Here is a 22,407-nt window from a genome sequence, read left to right on the forward strand (position 1 = left end):
ATAGTAATGTTTTCCCGGTGAGCTTTCCTAGGAGCATGAGGAAGCACATACAACCATAGAATACACTGATTTATTCCTTTGTTTGAAGGGCACACAGCTTGTCACAGACAGTCTACAGCAGTATTACCACAGTGCCTTTTGAGTTATTGACAGGCAAAGGAAATGCTTACATCAGGTATTATAACTGGACTGGGCTGCTACAAACTAAACCAATAACATTTAAAAGGAGAAAGCACTGAACCACGAGCAGGGAAATGGAGTTAGAACCGACTGTTACTGTGGAGCCAACACTAAGCTAACTGGATCAAGTGGCTGCTGCTTCTTGTGCTTTCTTTGCTTTGGTACATTGCAATACTGTGCCAACACTGTAGATTGCTATGAAGTTGACCACTGATGGTTTAATTTTTCCTAAACTACCCAACCAAACATATCAGAAGCCTGCCAACTTATCTGGTGGGACAGATCTCATAAATATTGAGAACCAATGAAAATCTTCAGCCTACACTGACAAATCCAGCTTCACCGGTCTCCAACTGCCAAAAACCCACCTAGTTCCTCCAGCAGATTGTTTGTTGCTCCAGATTCCAGCATCTGCAGCCTCGTGTCTCTAATTGCCAAAAGACAACTTGGCTTGTTGAATGAACCCACATCAGATTGAAAGGGTGGCACAGCTGTCAATACTGCTTTTGTACAGCTCAGGGATCCAGGTTCAATCCTACCGTGGGGTGTTGTCTGTGTGGAATTTGCACGTTCTTCCTGTGACAGTGTCAATTGTCCTAGGGTGTTCTACTTTCCTCTTACATCCCAAGGACATGGTGATAGATGAACAGGCTACTGCAAATTACTTCCTGTGTACATAGTGGCAGGAGAATCAGTGGTGTTGACAGCATATGAAGGAGAATAGGTACAGGGAAATAAGTGGGGGGGAATAGGACTCAGGGGCTGCTGAGAGCCGACAGAGACTCAATTGGCCAAATGGCCTATGCCATAATAAAACATGGGAACCAATTCATCTGTCTGTTGCTTGTGACCAAATCATGCATCAAACGCATGCAGACATCTAGATACAAATCATGTGCCTGCTAGCAGGACAGTGGTTAAAAATAACAATGAATTATGTGGAATACCAAAAATGCCAAAGCAACAAAGTAATTTTACAACATTTGACTGGCCACACAACTGAAGCATTATAGGAAAATATTTTGCGCTGTGACCTCACTGGACACAGGAATAATAAACAAAGCATGCATTATAAACTGCTTGGGTGCTGCAAGTTTTGTGCTCATGTGAATGTAAAAAATATGCCAGGTTCTCTCAACTCAATTAGTATGAGATTATGGCATAAGAAACACTGACTTTATGCTAATAGTAGTGATCACCTGGAAGTGGTCCACAACAGACCCATCTCAGTGCAGATGAGTGTTAAGCAAGGTTGCATCATTGTCCCAACACTTCTCTCAATCTTTCTAACCACAATGCTACACCTCAATCCCCAAACTTTCCTCTAAAGTGGAGCTAACCTACAAGACAAATAAGAAATTGTTAACCTACAGCACCTCCACTCAAGACACAATGTTACATCATCTTTGGTCACTGAACAAAACAACAAATTTCATGTCATACAAGTCAGTGATAATGAACCCAATTAGGATCGAAATGTAGTAAATGTTTGGAAACTGAGCTTCAAGTCATTGTTCATTTGTTTACAACTCAATCACCCCTTCAAGCAGTGAGTTTCAGACTACTAACACTCTCTGGGTGAAAGATTTTTTCTTTGTTTCTCTCAAATCCTTCCACCAATTATTTCCATTCCATGACCCCTGGTTTTTGACCTGGCTACTGAGGACTATTTCCCTTCCTATTTACTCTGTCCAAGTCCTGGAATTAAATTTCCCCTTGGCCTTGGCCATGGCCAAAGAAAACACTCCAAGCCAATCTAACTTGCCTCAAAATTTTCCAGTACCAGCAACACCCTCAAATCTCCTCTGCTTCCCATTTTCTGCATCCACCTCCACACACCTAGTACAATGTAGCGATCAAAATTGCACAAAGCACTCAAACTGCAGACTAGTATGGTAAACAGTTCTAGCATAACCAGCCCTGATGAAGGGTCTCAACCCAAAACGTCGGCTGTCCATTTCCCTCCATACACGTTGCCTGATTCTCTGAATTCCTCCAGTTCCTTTGCGTGTTGCTCTAGCATTACCTGTTGTACTCCAAGGATCAGCTAATAAAGTATGCTTTATGCCTTTTTCAACCTCCTTAATGATCAATCCTGCTACCTTTAAGGATCTGTGACCATACACTCCGAAGTCCCATGGTTCTTCGACATCTGCCTCCAATTTATTTTGGTTGCTAGCACTATATTGCATGTGATCAGTTGCACTGTGGTTACACTTGCTGTAATGTCACCCTTGCCCCTGTCCCTGAAAACAAAGTAATACCAGTGTGTTCTGTATCAGCTGAAGGTGCGCATGTTTTAAATGCAAGGTTGGACATACTTGGAGCTCAATGGAATTTCAAAATTACTCCTACCAAATCAGCATGGAGATCTCACAGCTTAATTAATCCATATACCTTCATTTCAGGAACTGTGCTGCTCAAGATGGGGAAAGGATAAACATTAAAACATTTTACTAAAATAACATTCAGAATTTAAAACATTTATAATGACTTAATCTGGCTTTGAGGTACGAAAACCAATTCATGAAGCACGGAACTGGTTAGATTTCTCTAGTAATGTGTCCCAGTGGTTCCCAATTCCAGTACATCTCTGAAGAGATTTTCTTTAAGGATAGCAGGAAGCAGATCAAAAGGAAAAGGCCCTTCCCAACTCCTCAAGTTTTCACCAATTTGTTGCTGAATACCACAACTTTCCCCCAATGTGTACTACACACTGCACAAATCCCAGAACCATCCAGGAAATGACTTCTACAGAATTTGTATTTTTGGAATTCAAGTCCCTGTATTCCTACTAATGGGTTTATATACTGCTCTCAGCGGGAGCCTCATGGTCCTCTATTCAACTTGCAATCTTTTTTAACGTGAGATATGCCCCTGAACAGCATCAGAATGGAGTTCCACATCACCAGATATAGTTTAAGCCATACACTTGCTTCTAATTTTAAAAAGATCTATTGGGATTATCTTCTGCTAAAGCAGCTTCACAGGTAGCTGCACAATTCATATTTTTCTGCCCTACTACTTGAAGTCATATTTAACAGTCCATATTAGGGCAAAGGCAGGGTGTTAGTAAGCTGGCAACAAAATAGAAAATTCCTGAAATATTCAGCAAGTTGGGAGCAACAATGAAGAAAGTAACAGTTAACATTTCAGATTGACAACCTTATATCAGAACAAACAATTTCACTGGAAGTTTACCAACCTGAAATGACAACTGTTTCAATCCACAGATGCTGCTTATCTGCCGATTTCAAGAACACAAAACTTGTTTTTCCAATAGCAAGTTGGTACCCAGTTTAAAATCAGGAGCTGATTTGGTAAGGAAAGAGGTTCGATTTATATTGCAAGGCAGCTAATGGGGCTATTTTCTAATCCTGTACAAAAGGGCAATTAGGTGGTTCCAATGAGCATCTCCCTTTTGTTTTTTTTAGAAAATGGAGGCAGATACATATTTGAGTAAATAGTGACCAGTCCTTGATCCAAAGCTACACGTTGCTGATCAGATAAATTCGGCTCATTCTGGACTGGTCCATACCAAGGCAGTGATTACTAAAGGCAAAGATTGCACTCATAGCTTTTACCTAAACCCCATTTCAGCTGAATGAATCTGGACACCGTCATAAATAGGTTGACTGAATGGAACTCCCAGGAACAATGTAATGCACATCCGCATTCCCTCCCTTTACACACTGGGTGCAGGTTGTGGTATACCAGGTGCTTCTGTTAAGATGTTTTCTGAGGGTGAGAAGGTCAAGAGATAGATGACAGATACGTACGAAGGAGACAGAGGGAGAATGTAACCATGTGAAGACAACCTGCCGCCCTGCTTGAGACGTTCTGAGCGGAAGTTTTCATAGTGAAGATCCTGGGTCACCTCCTGAAGATCTTGCATGTGTGTTCTAGACAGTTCAAGGACAAATTAGTATGATATTTTGTGAAACAAATTGGATTTTGCATTCTCTTAAATTGAGCAGTACTAAGGATCAGAATCTATATTATAAATATTTATCTGCTAAATCCCATATGTGATAAACAGAATGGCATTAGAGCTCAACCACGGTGAACTGAAACAGAAAAATATCACATCACAGCCCTGACCTAGTGGTTGCAAGTGGTCATTGATACCCAGCAAATACACATCATGGTTCCACGATAAAGCTTAGAGATGGCTATGTCTGAAAGTAGCAGCTACATAAAGATCACAACACAAAGGAGCAGAAGTAGGCCATTCGGCCCATCGAGTCTGCTCCGCTACCTCACCGTGAGCTAAACTATTCCCATCTAGCCCCAATTTCCGGCCTTTTCCCCATAACCCTTGATACCTTGACTAATTAGATACCTATCAATCTCCTCCTTAAACACCCCCAATGATCGGGCCTCCACAGCTGTATGTGGCAACGAATTCCATAAATCCACGACCCTCTGGCTAAAGAAATTTCATCTCATTTCTGTTCTAAATGGGTACCTCTAATTCTAAGACTGTGCCCTCTAGTCCTGGACTCACCCACCACGGGAAACAACTTAGCCACATCTACTCTGTCCAGTCCTTTCAACATTTGAAATGTTTCTTATGAGGTCCCCTCTCATTCTTCTGTACTCCAACAAGTACAGTCCAAGAGCCAACAATCGCTCATCGTATGTAAGGCCTTTCATTCCGGGAATCATCCTTGCAAATCTTCTCTGTACCCTCTCCAACATCAGTACATCCTTCCTACGATAAGGGGCCCAAAACTGCACACAGTATTCCAAATGAGGTCTCACCAGCGCACCATAGAGCCTCATCAACACTTCCTTACTTTTATACTTTACACCTCTCGAAATGAATGCCAACATAGCATTCACTTTTCTTACCGCCGATCCAACCTGGTGGTTAACCTTTAGGGTACCCTGCATGAGGACTCCCAAGTCCCTTTGTACTTTTGAATTTTGAATCTTTTTCCCCCAGCTAGATAATAATCTACCTGTTTATTTCTTCTTCTGAAGTGTACAACCGCACATTTCTCAACATTGAATCTCATCTGCCATTTCTTTGCCCATTCTCCTAAACTGTCTAAGTCTCTCTGCAACCTTCCCATTTCTTCAATACTCCCTACTCCTCCACCTACCTTGGAGTCATCTGCAACCTCTTGTTTTAAGGCACAGACCTGAAAAGTATTAAGGTCAAATCCAAGACCAAGCATGCACAGTCGCGCAACTAGTAGAGGGGCTACTTCACAGTTACAGCAACCCAAGTTTGATCCTGACCTCAGGTGCTGTCTATATGGAGTTTGCACATTCTCCTTGTGATCATGTAGATTTCCTCTGGGTGCTCTGGTTTCCTCCCACATCCCAATAACAAGTGGGTTGATAGGTTAATTAGTTACTGTAAATTGTTCCATTGTGTAGGCAAGTGGTAGAATCTGAGAGTTAATGGGAACATGGAGGGGAATAAGATGAGATTAGTGTAAGTGGGTGCTTGATGGTCAGCAAGGCCTACTTCTGTGCTGCATGATTCTGTGAATTATGCTGAAATAGTTCACTTTAGCCAAGACAGACAGTTAAGGACAGTAACTGACATCAGCTGCTGTGGTTGAGGGAAAGGAATAATATTTAAAAATAACAGCAAGGATTTCACTTCTAGAATGCTACCCACACATTTGCACTTGGAAATGTACATTTGCCTGTTAAAGACGTGGACTTGCATGCTAATTAGTCCACGTCTGTTTACCATCTAGGGCAACGGGCAAGCAAAACAGACTATCATACTGAGAAAAATCTGTGAGGTAAAAATACTCAATTCTTACAAATGTTAAATATTTAACACAGAAGGATGTTTTCTCACACTAACATTCAATTCCACCGAAGGAGAAATTAATTCTCAAAGAATTTGGCAGGAGTATTTGAACATATTTAAAACTATGGCACTTCACAGCAGTCTGTTTATATTTTAACATCTGAATTGTATTTCAGGATCAACATTTCTGTGATGTATGCAAACAGGACACTTACATTAACATCGTTCTCAGCTTCAGGAAGTCATTGTGCTCTGGGTTCTCCACTTCCACCACTCCCCATGGATACAAACGCCCTCGGACTTTTTTACCTTTTGCCTCAATCAACTGGTTTGATCCAACAACAGCAAAAGGGATACTGGTCTGAGTTCACAAGAGAGAATACATCAGTCCAAGATTAGCATTGTCAGTGACCAATACAGCTAAAATAAAAATCAACCTTTCCATGGCTTCAACTAACAAGACTTAGATAAAAAAATCAACTAAAATCTTAGAACCAGACAGAATGTTAAAAATATACTCTGCGTAACTTAGTGAGAAAATCCTGAAGATCAGATATAATCTCAGACATCATCTTTTGCAGGGGATAATACAGCCACAAGCCTATGGGATTAGTCAGTCAAAGACTAAACATACAGTGAGTAAATGTTCATATAGCATCTCAAATACAACCATCTTCTCTGCTTCACACAAGATTAATTAAACCTTGCCCACATTTGTGATAGGACGAGACCAGAGCTGCCACAGGGATAAGGCCCTCTCATCAACAGGTTGAACAGGGGCAGTTACAGAGTGATTAATACTAACAGATGTAATGTTTTGCAAACAACAAGGGCTGTAGGACATGCCCAGCAGGTCAGGCTGTGCTAAGGAACTGAGAAACTGACCTAATATCACAGATGGATGATTTACAACACAAATGACTGGTTCTGATACAGACAGAGTAAGTTACAGAATTTGATAAAGATTCTGGAAAGCCCACCCTCAGTCATTTCCTTTGTCTTATCCATCCCTCACTCCATCTTTTCTGCAACTTAAAACTAACTTGTTTCACTACTCAGATGCAAGATCTTCAACCCGAAATGTTAACTTTCTACACAAGATTGACCCATTTCCAATATTTTCTGCTTCTATTACAAATTTCCAGCATCTGCAGTTTTTTTGATTTTCATTTACTGTTGAATGCCAACCTTGAAGTTCTCCTCGGTTCTCTGGCAGGATTTTTCTCTCGTTTGTCTTTTTCACGATCAGTTTCTGTTTACTATGACTTAGATAGGGTATTTCACCAAAACTTATTTCCATAGCCACATCTCTTAGCAAACATTGCTGGCTCCAACTTATCCCATGTGGATTTCAACTGAGATTCAGACTTACCCAAGATCACATGTTCAAACTATCCAGTTTCTCAAGGCATTCTCATTGTTTCCTGAATATCAAGCTTAATGCCCAGCATCAGCACTTGCATGTTCCTGACCTCTCTGCAACAATAGACTCGTGACCCTTTCTCTACTAATCCCTTTACCATCCTTTCTTACCCTGCACTCCCTCTTTCATCATTTTACATCTCCAGCCTCCCATCTGTTCCCCATCCCACTACCCACTCAAACCTCTCTACATCTTAAAACTTTATTTATTTTCAACTCATCAATCCTGATCAAGGTTCATCCATGTGAAACGAACTCTTGCTTCTCTTATCATAACTGCTGTCCAACCTGCGGAGTATTTACAGCACTTATTTCAAGAGAACTTGATGTTGTTAAATGACTTTGGAAGCAGTGGAGATGAAATGGACCAGTCTTAATTATTACAGCAGAGGTTGTACAAGTCTCAATTCCAGATCTGGCCTCAAAGGTGATTTAAAGACTTCCAACAAGTACTGGAAGATGACAGGTCTCAAACAATGAACAGAGCAAAAATAGATGCCAAAGACTCAAGTGTAAATACTCAATTAGCCAAAAAAGATCAAAGTTCAAGAAAAGTATAACTATTTCCACTTCCTTTGAAATAACTAACTCAGGAAGAGCAGAGACTTGTTCCAGAGTTTGATCTGATCTTGACAGTGAATTTGTAACTCCTAACTTCTGTGCCAATGCAAAGCAACACCACCTGACATCAGCATAATGCAATTTGGCCTCAAATTGCTGACAGGAGCCTAGGATTAAACTGGAGTAAATGAAGAACAAGTTATGCATCAGGAGCAATGTATACCTGAGTGACAACAGCAGACAAATAATTTTCAAGTGAAAGTTAACAATTAGTTAAAAGTTTCCAAAAATCCACCAGATGAAGAATAATCAAAACTCTTGAACTAACATCCATACGTTTTAAAATTTCTGCTTTTAAGTACCTTCAGGACTCGAGTCTGCTCCTTGAAATCCTCATCTTCATCAGATTCTGCATCTGGCAGGTGGTAAATCCTAATACTGTGCTCCTCAATCTCATCAAGGATCTTAAAAAATGACAAACAGGATGGAGAGAAATTAGACAAGATATCAATAGTCAAGTCACTGCTTCAGAATCAAATTCACAGGACTGGTGGGGGGATAGAGATTTATAGAAGTTGTTTTAGGACAAATGTTTTAAATATTCATTTTTCAGGATGTGGACATTGGCAAGGCCAGCAATTTTAGGCATCCATAATTGTAATTGTAAATGCTACAGGATAGTAATGAATAGCAATATTCTTTTACAGAATATTAAGTCAGCACCCTTGCTCAACTGTAATGCACTCGTGCGACACACACAATAAACACAAGTATTTAATTTTAAATTGAAGAGTTGAATGATCTGTCGTTACATTCCCAAAAGATTTCTACCAATTGGTTCCACGGCGCAGTAGCGATAAAGCTATAAGTAGGTCTAAGTTAATATAAATTGTGAGTGGTACAGTGGTGCAGCTAGAAGAGGTGCTGCTTCATAGATCCAGCAACCCAGGTTCAGTCTTGACCATTGGTGTCGTCTGTGTGGATTTTGCACATTCTCCCCATGACCGCTTGGGTTCCCCCAAATCTCTGGCTTCTTCTCCACCCCAAGGATGTGCAGATTGGTAGGTTAATTGGCTGCTGTAAATTGCCTCTGGTGTAGATTAGTCGAACCTGGGGAAAGTTGATAGAAATGTGGGGAGAATAAAATGGGATCAGTGTAGGATTAGCATAAATGGGTGCTCGATGGTTGTTGCAGACTTGGTGGGCTGAGGGGCTATTTCTGTGTCCTGCGACCCTATCTCCGTCTTTCTTAATAACTTGCATTCATAAAGCAAATTCAATGCAGAAAAAGATGCTTTAACAAAGGAACTTGTTGGGTGGGTAGCAAAGAGTTCCTTTATTGTGGTGGTAGTTTGATAACTATGGCAAAGAGGGGAATCTAGTGATGAATTTCTGCTACAGCACTGATGGGTTGGGCCAAATGGTCTTTCTCCTCTGCTGTAGATCCTGGGTAATTCTATGTAAAAGTGAAGCAGCCACTTAAAGGTGTACAGGAAGAATTAGAGGACCACAAAATCTGGATGGAAATTTCACAAAAATGGGTCATACAAGACTGCAAAGCAAACTACAATAACTTTTACAAGTAATTTATTGGGGATGAACAACAGCTTGGACCAGCAAGGGGTACAAGTAACGGGCATAAAAGGGACAGTCTGGGATAGCATGCAAGCAACCAAATTTTGAACTATTTTGAATGTATGCATAGTACTATTTGGGAACTAAAGTCCTGATTTACCAAAGTCATGCATAAAAGTTTCTCTGCCAGAGGGTGCATGTCAAGGTAAAGCATTAGTAAGCTGACCAGTGGAAAGGGAGGAATTTTATCTCAACTGAACTTAAACAGAATCCTGAAATTGTCAGTAGGAAGGTCATACCTGTAATTGCTTTTACAATAAAAATGCAGATTTAAAAAAAAATTACTGCAGTCTACCCGATGTTTAAACATTTATCAGTTGGCCAATAATCCTACAGACAGTTCAATGGCATGGAATTACATAGAATTTACAGCACAAAACAGCCACTGGACCCAACTGATTAAAGATTGTTTGCAGTTCTTTACCCATTCCATTTTATCACATCTTTCTGTTCATTTCTACCTCGTTTTGTTTTTAAGACCTCCTGAAAATGATTTAAGTAATCTAAATTAAACATTTGTCTAACTACAATGATTAATGCAGTTGTTAATAACACAGTATTACCACAAAGAACTACAATGGTACAACTATTCAGAAGCCACAAATTGTCAAGTTAAATCAGCAAGTTCATATGTAGCATGATAAATTGCAAATAATCTTGCAAAATGCAACAGTAATTACCACAAATTAACATTGTTAACCTATTATTAATATGAACTCAATATGATTAAAGCAGCAACTAATCCACAACTTGATTTCTAGCAACACTACTGCAAGTTACTTTTGAAGTTAATACTTTAAGCAGCAATTTTCAACTACAAAGCAAACCAGAGGCAAAGGGAGGCAAGATACAAACAGCAAGTGACTTCAAGGTCCCAGACTCCACTTAATAAAGCTTCACATTCCAGATCAGATAAAACAAGCAGCTTCTGACCACAGCCCCAAAAGCCACACACAGTTTCTTCTGCTGTGGATCTAAGCACACACATGGGGCACAATCAAATGGCCACTTGAATTTTGCAACATGGATTCTAGCCAAGCAATCATCCACTGTGAGCTTGTCTTCAGTTCAAATAATTGCCACTTAGAAGAATGAACACCTTCCCACACAGGCTAGTTCTTCTTTGATCCCTGGATATACTCTGCATTCACTCTTGAAAAGGCAAATTAATTTCAGAGGACTTGCCAGACACCTGGTTAATAATCCTTTTCATTAATGTTTTATCTTGAATTGCTGCAGTACTTAGGTCCTGTAACCAGAGGTCCTCAGTGAGCTGAAATGCCACAGTAATCAACTCTTGGCATTCCACTGATCATATTTTCAAGAATGTTCCTATAAAAGTGTTGTTTGGTATGATAAATTCTAGCCATTCTATGCCCTATTAACATTCAGGTTCAATAGTGGAAATGAACTGTGGATGATCATCAGCAGGGAGATGGAAAGAGGATGATTTGAACAGGATAAGTTGACCACAGTGGGAAGTTCTTGAGGTGTCACCAATGACTTGGACTTGGGTTCTGTTTCTTCAGTGTACAGGTCATGCAGTGTCAACACCGACTCTCTACCCTGGCTGCGCTTCAAACACATGGGAACTACCTCAATGGTTACCACCTTTCCAACCTACTCCAAATGATACTTTAGTATTCCTCCTTGTTGACGTCTTGGAAGAAGCACCAAGGAGCAAGAGCAAATAGTGGACTCTGGGTGGGAATTTAATACTCATCACCAACAGTGCCTCAATGAACTAGATAGCAGAGACCAATAAGTGTCTGGAGCAGATGGTGAGCAAACCAAGAATGAACCTACTTGACCTTGTTCAACTGGTAGCTTGCATACACCTGCCCTTCACAGGATTAAAATGGTGGGAGAGACCACTACAGAGTCCTTGTTAATTCCCACCTTGACATTATTGTACGATCATTGTGGCAAATGAGATAGACTCAAAACAGTCCTGAGCATTCACAGAGCCATCAGTTGCAACAGAATTATATTCCACCACACCAGGACAGAGCTATGCAATCCCACAACTAATGGATCAAGTCAAAGCTTTGCAGTCCTGCCATATACCACAAATAGCTAATGGAATGAGACAGCTCCAAGCACATTCCCACCCTCAACAATGGTAGGGACCTGGATGTCTTTGACACTCCAGACATTCACAGAGATCTTCAGCCAGAAGTGCCAAACCACCACAGCTTCATTCTGAAGTCTTCATCACAGAGACTGGTTTCCAGATAATTCAGTGATTCCACAGAGTATTAAGAGACTACCAAGAGCAAAGAGTTATGGGACAAAACACCATTCCAGCAGCAGTGCTGACCACATTTCAGAATTAGCCACCCTAAGAGCCAGGTTACTGCAACACTGACATCCACTTGACAAGAAAACTGCCAAGATAGGTTCTGTCGTACAGAATAAATTACATCAGTTAATTACTGCCTCATCTACTCTTAATCATTGGTAAATGATAAGTAACTGTGATTAGGTACACATTTAAAATTGTACCAACACAGTCCACAGAGCCTTATGTACCACTAATAACAAGCTGAGCACAACAGGATCTATAACCAGAGCTGCAAGATGTGGCTTAATTCTGATAAACTCTCATTCTGACTTGGTGAGTGTAAGTCCTTCCCCAAAGACCTGAAAGCAAAACACCTAAACCAATGGAATGCTGCACTACTGGGATGTTGTCTTTTGGATAAAACAGTAAAATGAAGCTGCAGCAGGCGCAAGAGATCTATGACACTGTTTCAAAGAACAGGCAAGTTATCCCTAGTATCCTGGCTAACATTTATTCATCCAACACTAAAGCAGATTATCTGGTCATTACTTCATTGCTGTTTTTGGAACTAACTATGTGCAAAGTGCTGCAAGATTTCATTGGTTGTTAAATGTTGTGGCACACTCTGAAAGGAACATTAAACTGCTTTATAAACGACTGTGGGATATGATAAAATAAGAGGCACACTTATTTGAAAGAGTTTTTATTCAGCTTTTATAAATAGAGTGGAAAATAGTGGGGGCTCAGAAAATGAAGGATCTAAATGAATGCACAGATTCTGTGCTACAGACCTCTGGTAACTGAAATCTACAACTGCATTATTACAGGCACACACAGCTCAGAGGACCTCTAGTAACCAAACCCTGTAATTGCACTATTACAGTCACAAACAGATGAATTAGGAGCAGGACAGTCAGCCCCTCAAATCTGCTCTGTTCATCCAACTTTAACTCCACATTTTCACACATCTTGGGTAACCTTTCACCCCTCATTTATCAAGAATGTATCTACCTCTTCCAACCACCCTATTGAAAGGGAATTCCAATGACTCAGCATCCCTCAAAATGTTTTGCCTCGTGTCTTAGATGGGCAACACCTAGTTTTCTCTATTGGGAGATCTGGAACATCTTCTCCACATCCATCCTGTTAAAGCCTCGAGAATGTTTCAATTAAGTTCCTCCCCACTCTTCTAAACTCCAGTGAATACAAACCCAGGTTGTCCAACCTTTCCTCACAAATCCAGTTATTAGTCTCAATCCTTCTCTGAACTGCTTCTAATGCAGTTCCATCCTTCCTTAAGTGAGACCAGTACTTTACACTGTACTTCAATGCAATCTTACCAATAGCTTATATAATGTAATCTCTCTACCTTCATAATCAATTCCCATAGCAATAAACAATAACATTCTATTAGCTTTCTAATAAGAATACTACTTTTTGCAACTTGTTCACGAGTACACCCAAGTCCCTCTACATCTGAGCTCTGTAATCTCCCACCATTTACAGTAAAACTCTGATAATTTGGCACTTTGGGAATTTGGTGGTGCTGGACTAGCAGATTTTCCAGATTATTGAATATTACAATTTTAATTCACATTTTAAGTTGTTACGCAATAGTATAATTATTTTTCCAGGCAACCCAGTGCTTGTAAAGGGAACACAAAAAATAGGCCTTCAGTGCTTTGCAAGGAAGTATGGGAAATGGAACTCTGCAAGCCAGATGCTAAGCCATTGGAATTTTTATGGTTGATAAAAGGCTTCTTTTATTTTGCCTGCCAAAATGAACAATCTCATATTTTACTTCACTTGACAGATCTTTGCCCACTCACTTATCTATACCCCTCTGTATCCTACTTCTGTTCTTTTCAGAACTTCTTGCCCATCTCTGCATCATTAATAAATTTAGCAACCACAGTCATTCACATAAAGCAAAAAAGTTAAGGCCTCCTCACCAACACTTCTGGCACACCACTGGTTACATCTTACCAAGCAGAAAAAGATGCATTTATGCCTTCTCACTCTTACCTGTTACAGACAGCCAATTTTCTGTCCATGCCAATGTTACTTCCTACATCATGAGCTTTTATGTTCCACAATAACATTTGATGTTGCACCTTATCAAATGCCTTTTGGAAATCTAATTACACAATATCTACTGGTTCATCTTTATCCTCAGCAATAACTTCAAAGGAAAATAAACTGGTCAAACATAATTGAAAAACACTATGATACTGGAGGAACTCAGCAGGCCAGGCAGCACCCATGGAGAAAAGCAGGTGGTCAACGTTTTGGGTCAGGACCCTTCTGCAGGACTGAAGATAGGAAAAGGGGAAGCACAATATATAGGAGGGAAAAGCAGAGCAGTGATAAGTGGACAAAGAGGGGAGGCGGGGTGGGCACAAGGTGGTGATAGGTAGATGCCGGTAAGAGATAGTGATAGGCCGGTGTGGTGGGGGGGGGGGGGTGGAAGGAGTGCAGATCCACTGGGGGATGGGTCAAAGGTAAGGAGAGAAAAAGAAAAAAGGGGGTAGAAAGAAAGAGATGGGCTAGGAAAGGGAAGAAAAGAAGCAGCATGGTGGTGGGGGGGGTGCGGAGGGGTGTGTGGATTACTTAAAGTGGGATAACTCAATATTCAGTTTTCATCTAGATACTAGCATCTGCAGGCTTTTGTTTCTCTGATCAAACATAATTTCCCTTTCACAAAGCCATGTTGACTTCGTCTGATTACCTTGAATTTTGAAGTATTTTTCCATAACATCTTTAATAATAACTTTTAGCATTTTTCTGAAAACGAATGTTGAGCTGTAGTTTGCTCTCTTCCTTTCTGGATAAAGGTATACAGCTCACTAGGAACTGAAGACAACAATCACAATATTACGTGTCCAAAGGTAACAGAACCTTTGAAAAACCAAAACTTGCAGATACTGTAAATTTAGAACAAAAATAGAAAATGCTTAAAATATTCAAAGTCATCAGGCAGCATCTGTGGATAGAGAAGCAGAGTTAATGTTTCAGATCTATGAGCCTTCATCAGAACTGAATCTTACAAAAGTATGTTGACCTGAAACATCAACTCTTTCTGCACAGTTGCTGCCTGACCAGACTATTTTAAACACTTTTTATTCTCTACAGATTGTAGATTAGTAATGCAGTATTTCAATCCCAAAAAGAGATACAAAATACTTAGCAAAAGTGGAATAAACTTCTGTAAATCACTACATTGCTGATCTTTGAGGTACAATTTTTAAAGTTCATATTGTTCCTGAATAGAGGGACTCTTATTTGGTGTTCTTGTTTTGAAATTTGTGCATAATGTGCAGTACTGAAATAATTCTATTGGCAACACATCCAAAGCTTAACTTTACATCTCACTGGAACGCATCAATTACTAGACATGAAATCGAGGACTTCAGCACTTCAAATTCTTCCATTACAGACAGCCAGCCAGCTGTAAAAAAAATGCAAGCCCCAGGAGAACTGTACACACCTTTGAGAATGTTTCAAGTCTCAGAACTCTTCCCTGGAAATTTCAAATCTGATCTCTTTCAACACCAACCCCAGCAATGATTCCAGAGGTAACCTGATTGTATTAATAGCTAACTCCGAGACCTGGGACTCAACACCTTCCTCTGTAACTGGATCCTTGACTTGCTGCCCAACAGACCACAAATCAGTAAGGATAGGCAGCAACACCTCCAGCACAATTATTTTCAGCACTGGTGCCCCACAAGGCTGCACTGTCAGCCCCCTACTCTACTCCCTATACACTCATGACTATACACCAGAATTTTGCAGACAATACCACTGTAGTGGTCTGTATCTAAGATAATGATGAGTTGGAGTACAGGAAGGAGATAGGGAGCTTAGTGAAATGGTGTCATGACATCAACCTTTCCCTCAATGTCAGCAAAACAAAAGAGCTGGTCATTGACTTCAGGAAGGGGAGGCGGTGCACATACACCTGTCTACATCAACAGTGCTGAGGTCGAAAGGGTTGAGAGCTTGAAATTCCTAGGAGTGAACATCACCAATAGCCCGTCCTGGTCCAACCAGCCTCTACTTCCTGAGGAGGCTAAAGAAATTTGACACGTCCCCCTTGACACTCACCAACTTTTATCAATGCACCACTGAAAGCATCCTATCTGGATGCATCACGGCTTGGTATGGCAACTGTGCTGCCTGGGACCTCAAGAAACTGCAGAGAAGTTGTGGACGAGTTTTTCCACTGTACCTCAGTACAAATGACAATAATAAACCAATTCCAGTTCCAAATTTTACCCTGGATTTTTGTTGCAAAAAGTTTCCCTGCTGCATAAAATCAAAGTAAGCTGCTGATTGGAGGACACAAAAATCTGGGGGGGGGGGGGGGTGGAAGAGAGCAAAACAGGTACTAAGAGTACTTTTTCCTCCCTATCATGAGTTTTTCCTCTTCCCCACCCCCTACCCCACCCCACGAAGAGTAGTTCAAAAGAAGGAAAAACAATAGCTAGACCTCAGCCAGAGTACTGTGTCAATTTCTGAGCACACTTGAGATGTTAAGACCTTGGAAAGAGTGTAGAAACTATTTATTAGAGGCATACACAAGGAAAGGGACTTCAGTTAATGAAATGACTTATGTTGTCCCAAACATGGACAAATTAACAGGAGACTTCATCAAAATGAGTAAAACATGAACACTTGTAAAGTAAATAAGGATAAACTTTCCAGTGGCAAGCATAAGATTCAAGGCGAGTGGAGAAGATCCAAAGACAAATATATCACACTACAAGTTTTGATCATGGAGTACATAAGAATTTAAAAGTCGACCAATCAGTTTGAGCCTGCTCCACTATTGCTGAACCTGTGCTTTGTCCAGTTGGATGCAGTTTGTGAAAGGGTGTTAAACACTATTTCAATAGTGACATTCAAGACAATTAAATAAAAGAATAATTGAAGCAGAGGTATATTATTCTACAATTTTATCACAGTATTTATTACATGAAAATCAAACAAAGTGATGCAGATGCTGGAAATCTGATGGAACAGAAAATGGTGGAAATACCCAGCAGGTCTGATGCAAGGTCTTCATGCCAAAACATTAACTTCTCTCTCCATAGATGCTGCCTGACCTGAGTATTTCCAGCATTTATTTTTAAAATTGCTGGCATAATTAAATGAAGTATCAGCATTAAAGCAGCAGTGGATGAAATTAAGCAACTTGACATAAGCACTGAAGTCAGAAGATGGGCATCCATATTTAAATGGATGCCTCTGTTAATTTATTATTTGGCAACATTTAAATCCTTAGTTATACTCCCAGCTCCAGACATCCTTAGAAAAACATCCCGAGACACTTGCATTTTGAGGAAAAATACACAGCATTGAGAAAGTTTAGGTATAACCCTGTTCAAATCCCACTACAGCAGCTGTGGAATTTAAATTCAATTAAAGGATTCCAAAATTCTAAGACCAGTGTTAGCAAAAACGTAAAGAACCAGCTAGGTCACCAAAGTCCTTAAGGGAAGGAAACATGCAGTCCATACCTGGTCTGGCCTATGCTTTGGATCTGGAGTCACACAATGTACCCGATTCTAACTGCCCCCTGAAATGACCTAGTAACCTGTTCAGTCACTATGTTGTTTGCAATCAATTTAACATACAAATATAAATAACCAGGAGTTTTAGTAACTTAAAAAAGTCATCAAACCTGCTTGCCATAAGATCACGGCTGTGCCTAAGCTGATCACCTTTTCTACTTTCCTGCAGATCCCCATATCTTCTGATTCCATCATCAAAAATCTACACTAATCAGTCATGAACATATTTAATGACTCAGCATCCACAATCCAAGGTAGAAAATGCCAAAGATTTACAACCACGTGCAACAGAAACTTCTCATCTTCAGTTCGAAAAGGCCAACCACTCATCTGATATGTAATCTTTCTAGTTCTAAACTTTCTAGCTCTAGGAAACATCCACTCACAATCATATTAACCCCTCTCAAGACTCTTGCATGTCATAATGAAAATTCCGTGAGTATAGACCAATTTTCATCGAATCATAGAACAGTACAGCACAATACAGGCCCTTCGGCCCACAATGTTGTGCCAACCTTTAAACCTCGCCCAAGACCATCTAACCCCTACCTCCCCCTATCCCTCTATTTTAAATTCCTCCATATGCTTATCTAGCAATCTCTTGAATTTGACCAATTACCTGCCTCCACCACCACCCCAGGCAGTGCATTCCATGCCCCAACCACTCTCTGGGTAAAATACCTTCTTCTGATACTTCCCTTGAACTTCCCACCCATTACTTTAAAGTCACTGGGAAAGAGGCACTGGCTGTCTACTCTATCTATTCCTCTTAATATTTTATACAGCTCTAGCATGTCTCCTCTCATGCTCCTTCTCTCCAAAGAGTAAAGCCCTAGCTCGCATAGTCTCTCCTCATAATCCATACTCTCTAAGCCAGGCAGCATCCTGGTAAATCTCCTCTGCACCCTTTCCAACACTTCCACATCCTTCCTATAATGAGGCGATCAGAACTGGACACAGTACTCCAAGTGTGGTCTAACCAGAGTTTTGTAGAGCTGCATCATTACCTCGCAGCTCTTAAACTCGATCCCATGACTTATGAAAGCTAACATCCCATAAGCTTTCTTAACTACCCTATCCACCTGTGTGCCAACTTTCAGTGATCTGTGGATATGAACCCCCAGATCCCTCTGCTCCTCCACACTACCCAGAATCCTGCCATTGACTTTGTACTCCGCCTTGGAGTTTGTCCTTCCAAAGCGTACCACCTCACACTTCTCCGGATTGAACTCCATCTGCCACCTGTCAGCCCAGCTCTGCATCCTATCAATGTCTCTCTGCAATCTTCGACAATCCTCTACACTATCCACAACACCGCCAACATTTGTGTCGTCTGCAAACTTGCCATCCCACCCTTCTACCCCCTCATTCAAATCATTAATAAAAATCACAAAGAGCAGAGTTCCCAGAACTGATCCTTGTGGGACACCACTAGTCACAGCCCCCCCAATCTGAATGCACTCCCTCCACCACAACCCTCTGCTTTCCACAGGCAAGCCAATTCTGAATCCATATGGCCAAGCTTCCCTGGATCCCATGCCCTCTGACCTTCTGAAGAAGCCTACCATGTGGAACCTTGTCAAATGCCTTACTAAAATCCACGTAGACCACATCTACTGCACTACCCTCATCAATCTGCCTGGTCACCTCCTCAAAGAACATTATCAGGCTTGTGAGACATGATCTGCCCTTCACAAAGCCATGCTGGCTGTCCCTGATCAGACCATGATTCTCTAAATGCCCATAGATCCTATCTCTAAGAATCCTTTCCAATAGCTTGCTCACCACAGACGCAAGGCTCACTGGTCTATAATTCCCTGGACTATCCCCACTACCTTTTTTAAATAAGGGGACAACAACAAATAGATGAACAAGGTGCAGAATTAGCTCTGAATAGCAGGTGTTTGGATAAACTAGTTTATGGAGGATGGAGAATGGGATAAGTCCAGGAGTAGTTAATCAGAAAGTGATGTGCAATGATAAATGGGCTACTACAAAAAAGGTTAAAAAAAAAGATCTTTAATACTCGAAACCAAAGGGTGCTCAATGATGAGTTTAAAGTACAATAATGATTAGAAGGGAAGGGTTTTCTTGAGTTATTTGCAGAAATCAGCAGCAATGGTGTCATGATCAAAACTACAAGAGCAGAGAAACCTCTTAGAATGCAGGTTGGGTTATAATTAGCAAAAAAAAGCAGTTGAAAGTTTTCCTTTAATTTTTCTTGATGTGCCTTAAAGAAAAACCTAATGCAATCAATGGTGCTCAAATCAAAAAGAAAAACTTTTTTCTAGATAGTTCAAAACATTGCCTAATTCTACTGAACATCATCAGCAATATTTCCACACTGGTATTTAACTGTAAGCTTATTTAACAAAGTAATTTACATTTTTACTATACAGTTCAAGAGGATACAACTAAAGTGATACTATAGCCACTCAATTAGCAAAGTGATATATATTGGTAATTAATTCATTTTTGCCACATGTACCGAGATAGTGGAAAACTTTTGTTTGCATGCCATCTAGACACATTTTCAGTCTCAGCATGCTATACCAGTTGGCACACATCCAGTAATCCTTCAGCCTGACCAGCTATCTCCACCTCCTGCTGCTTGGGAGTGGCAATGCCGCCTGTGAAGTGCTAAGAGCAGCTCTCTTTGTTAGGTCCCCCTTGAGATCTTCTGACATGAATTTTCTTGTGGCAGCCATTCTGTTGGGGCCAGATAAATAACAGAGCAAAGTAAATGATGATCAGTCCAGCAGTCAGAGTCCAGTCGCGGCACAGGTAATTCTCACTCTGATGATGGCAAAATCTAACAGTCACCAGTGCCTAGATTGAAAGTGTTGTTACAAGGACTTGTACTTGGCCCTTTGTCTTTGTGAATGACTTTATCGTAATCAGCATCCCCTTTTTTGCCCATGACTCCACTGGAGTTCACTTTCCTACCTCTTTCCTTTGGTCAACATGTCTTTCCAAAGGTTTGCATCCTCTCTGACCGTGCATCCAAGTCATTAGGAGGATCAGTTTGTCCCTTTCTGGGATGAAGGACATGGGATTTCTCAAGTTTGGAGTGGAAATCCTAATTGGCCTCATGCACAGCTTGTGGAGTTGCATTGTATGCAATCAAGACTATCTGTGCTCTAGATTTATTCAGAACTCGCTGAAATCCACCATAATCAGTAACTGTAAAGAGAATCTTGATTTCTCTGAAAGTAAGCAAGTCTGGTTTGGTGAAAACTAAGATCCAGGAGCTAATTAATACTAAGCATAAAGTGTTCTTTGTTGGAAACCCATCATGCATCAAGAGGAAAGAGAACCAACTCAACAGGCAATGAAGTCCAAGGTTCACAAAGAAATCATGAACCAAAGAACAGATGAGTGAAAACGATGCAGGACATTCAATAAGCAAATAACATGTGGCTTTTTTTTTTACCACCGTTAAGACCATCTACAGCCCAAAACACCAAGGCCTACTCAGCTGGGAGCGAAGAATCAAGGTCAAAGGAGCAACCAACATCCATTGGAGGGAGAACTTCAAAAATCTCAACTAGGATCCTGCTCTTAATTCGATCTCAAAGAACACCATAATATTCCCCTCAAGCAACTTCTCCCTGTGGAGGAAGAGCTGCTCCCCAAACTGCAGTGTGGATTCCACACAAGGTAAAATGGATCTTCAATGCTCAGCTGCTCTAAGAGAAATTCTGGGACGAACCACAATACAGGGCCTCTGACTCTTTACCGCAGAGGGACTGTGGAGAATCTTCCCAATCTGGCTGTCCTCAAATATTAGTCTCCATTCTGTATATACTACCTGATGGCATGCAGGCTACAATTCTGACAAACAGGACCAAAGACCTCATCCCAGTGCAGATGGAGTTCAAATAAGCCATTAATTGTTCCAAACATAATGCAATATTGCAAACTCTCCAACAAGCTTCCTAATGGAGCTAATCTATAGGATGAATGCAAAACTGTTCAAACTACATCACCTTCACTCCAGAACTAAGATCATTTCAATCTATCATCAAGATGCAGAAGCTTCTATGCATACTTTGAAAGGGAGAATAACACTACACCCATGCAAATCCCCATAGCATCTGGTGATCCTGTGATCTCTGTCTTGGAGGACAACGTCAGAACATCCTTCAAGAGGGTGAACCCTTGCAAGGCGTCAGGCCCCTAAGGTGTACCTGGCAGGGTAGTGAAAACCTGTGCCGACCAACTGGCTGGAGTGTTCTAGGACATCTTCAACCTCCCACTGCTGCAGTCGGAGGTTCCCACCTGCTTCAAAAGGGCATCAATCATACCAGTGTCCAAGAGCAGCAGGGTGAGCTGCCTCAACAACTATTGCCCAGTAGCACTCACATCTACTGTGATGAAGTGCTTTGAGAGGTTGGTCATGGCTAGAATTTGCCTACTGCCACAACAGGTCTACAGCAGATGCAATCTCACTGGCTCTCCATTTGGCTTTCGAGCACCTACACAACAGCAAAACATACGTCAGGCTGCTGTTTATCAATTACAGCTTGATGTTCCACACCATCATCCCCTCAGTACTAATCAACAAGCTTCAAAATCTGGGCCTCTGTACCTCCCCCTGCAACTGGATCCTCAACTTCCTTATCAGGAAACCACAGTCAGTGCAGATCCGTAATATCTCCTCCTCACTGGCAGTCAACACAGCAGCACCTCAAGGATGCGTGCTTAGCCCACTGCTCTACTCTCATGACTGTGGCTAGGCACAGCTAAAAAATGCCATCTATAAATTTGCCAATGACACCACTGTTGTTGGCAGAATCTCAGATGGCGATGAGGCAGCATACAGGAGTGAGGTAGATCAGCTAGTTGAGTGGTGTCGCAACAACAACCTCACACTCAACCTCAGCAAGTCCAAGGAATTGACTGTGGACTTCAGGCAGGGGAGGTCAGGAGAACACACGAGTATTCATTGAGGGGTCAGCAATGGAAAGGGT

General features: G+C 41.0%; 1 protein-coding gene across 4 annotated transcripts in view; it reads right to left on the minus strand.

Annotated features, from left to right (window-relative positions):
- Nucleotides 1-22,407, minus strand: part of septin2 (septin 2) — a 91,751-nt gene that overhangs the window by 8,521 nt on the left and 60,823 nt on the right. For 3 of the 4 annotated variants that reach the window (XM_052017209.1, XM_052017207.1, XM_052017206.1), the window contains 3 exons: nt 8,302-8,403; nt 6,172-6,317; nt 3,960-4,082 (listed from right to left, as the gene is read on the minus strand). In XM_052017209.1, coding sequence (XP_051873169.1) covers nt 3,960-4,082; nt 6,172-6,317; nt 8,302-8,403 — 371 coding nt within the window. The remainder of the gene's footprint in view (nt 1-3,959; nt 4,083-6,171; nt 6,318-8,301; nt 8,404-22,407) is intronic. The other variant, XM_052017210.1, reaches the window with a different exon arrangement.

This window comes from Pristis pectinata, chromosome 6 (genome assembly GCF_009764475.1).
Source record: "Pristis pectinata isolate sPriPec2 chromosome 6, sPriPec2.1.pri, whole genome shotgun sequence".
NCBI lineage: Eukaryota > Metazoa > Chordata > Chondrichthyes > Rhinopristiformes > Pristidae > Pristis > Pristis pectinata.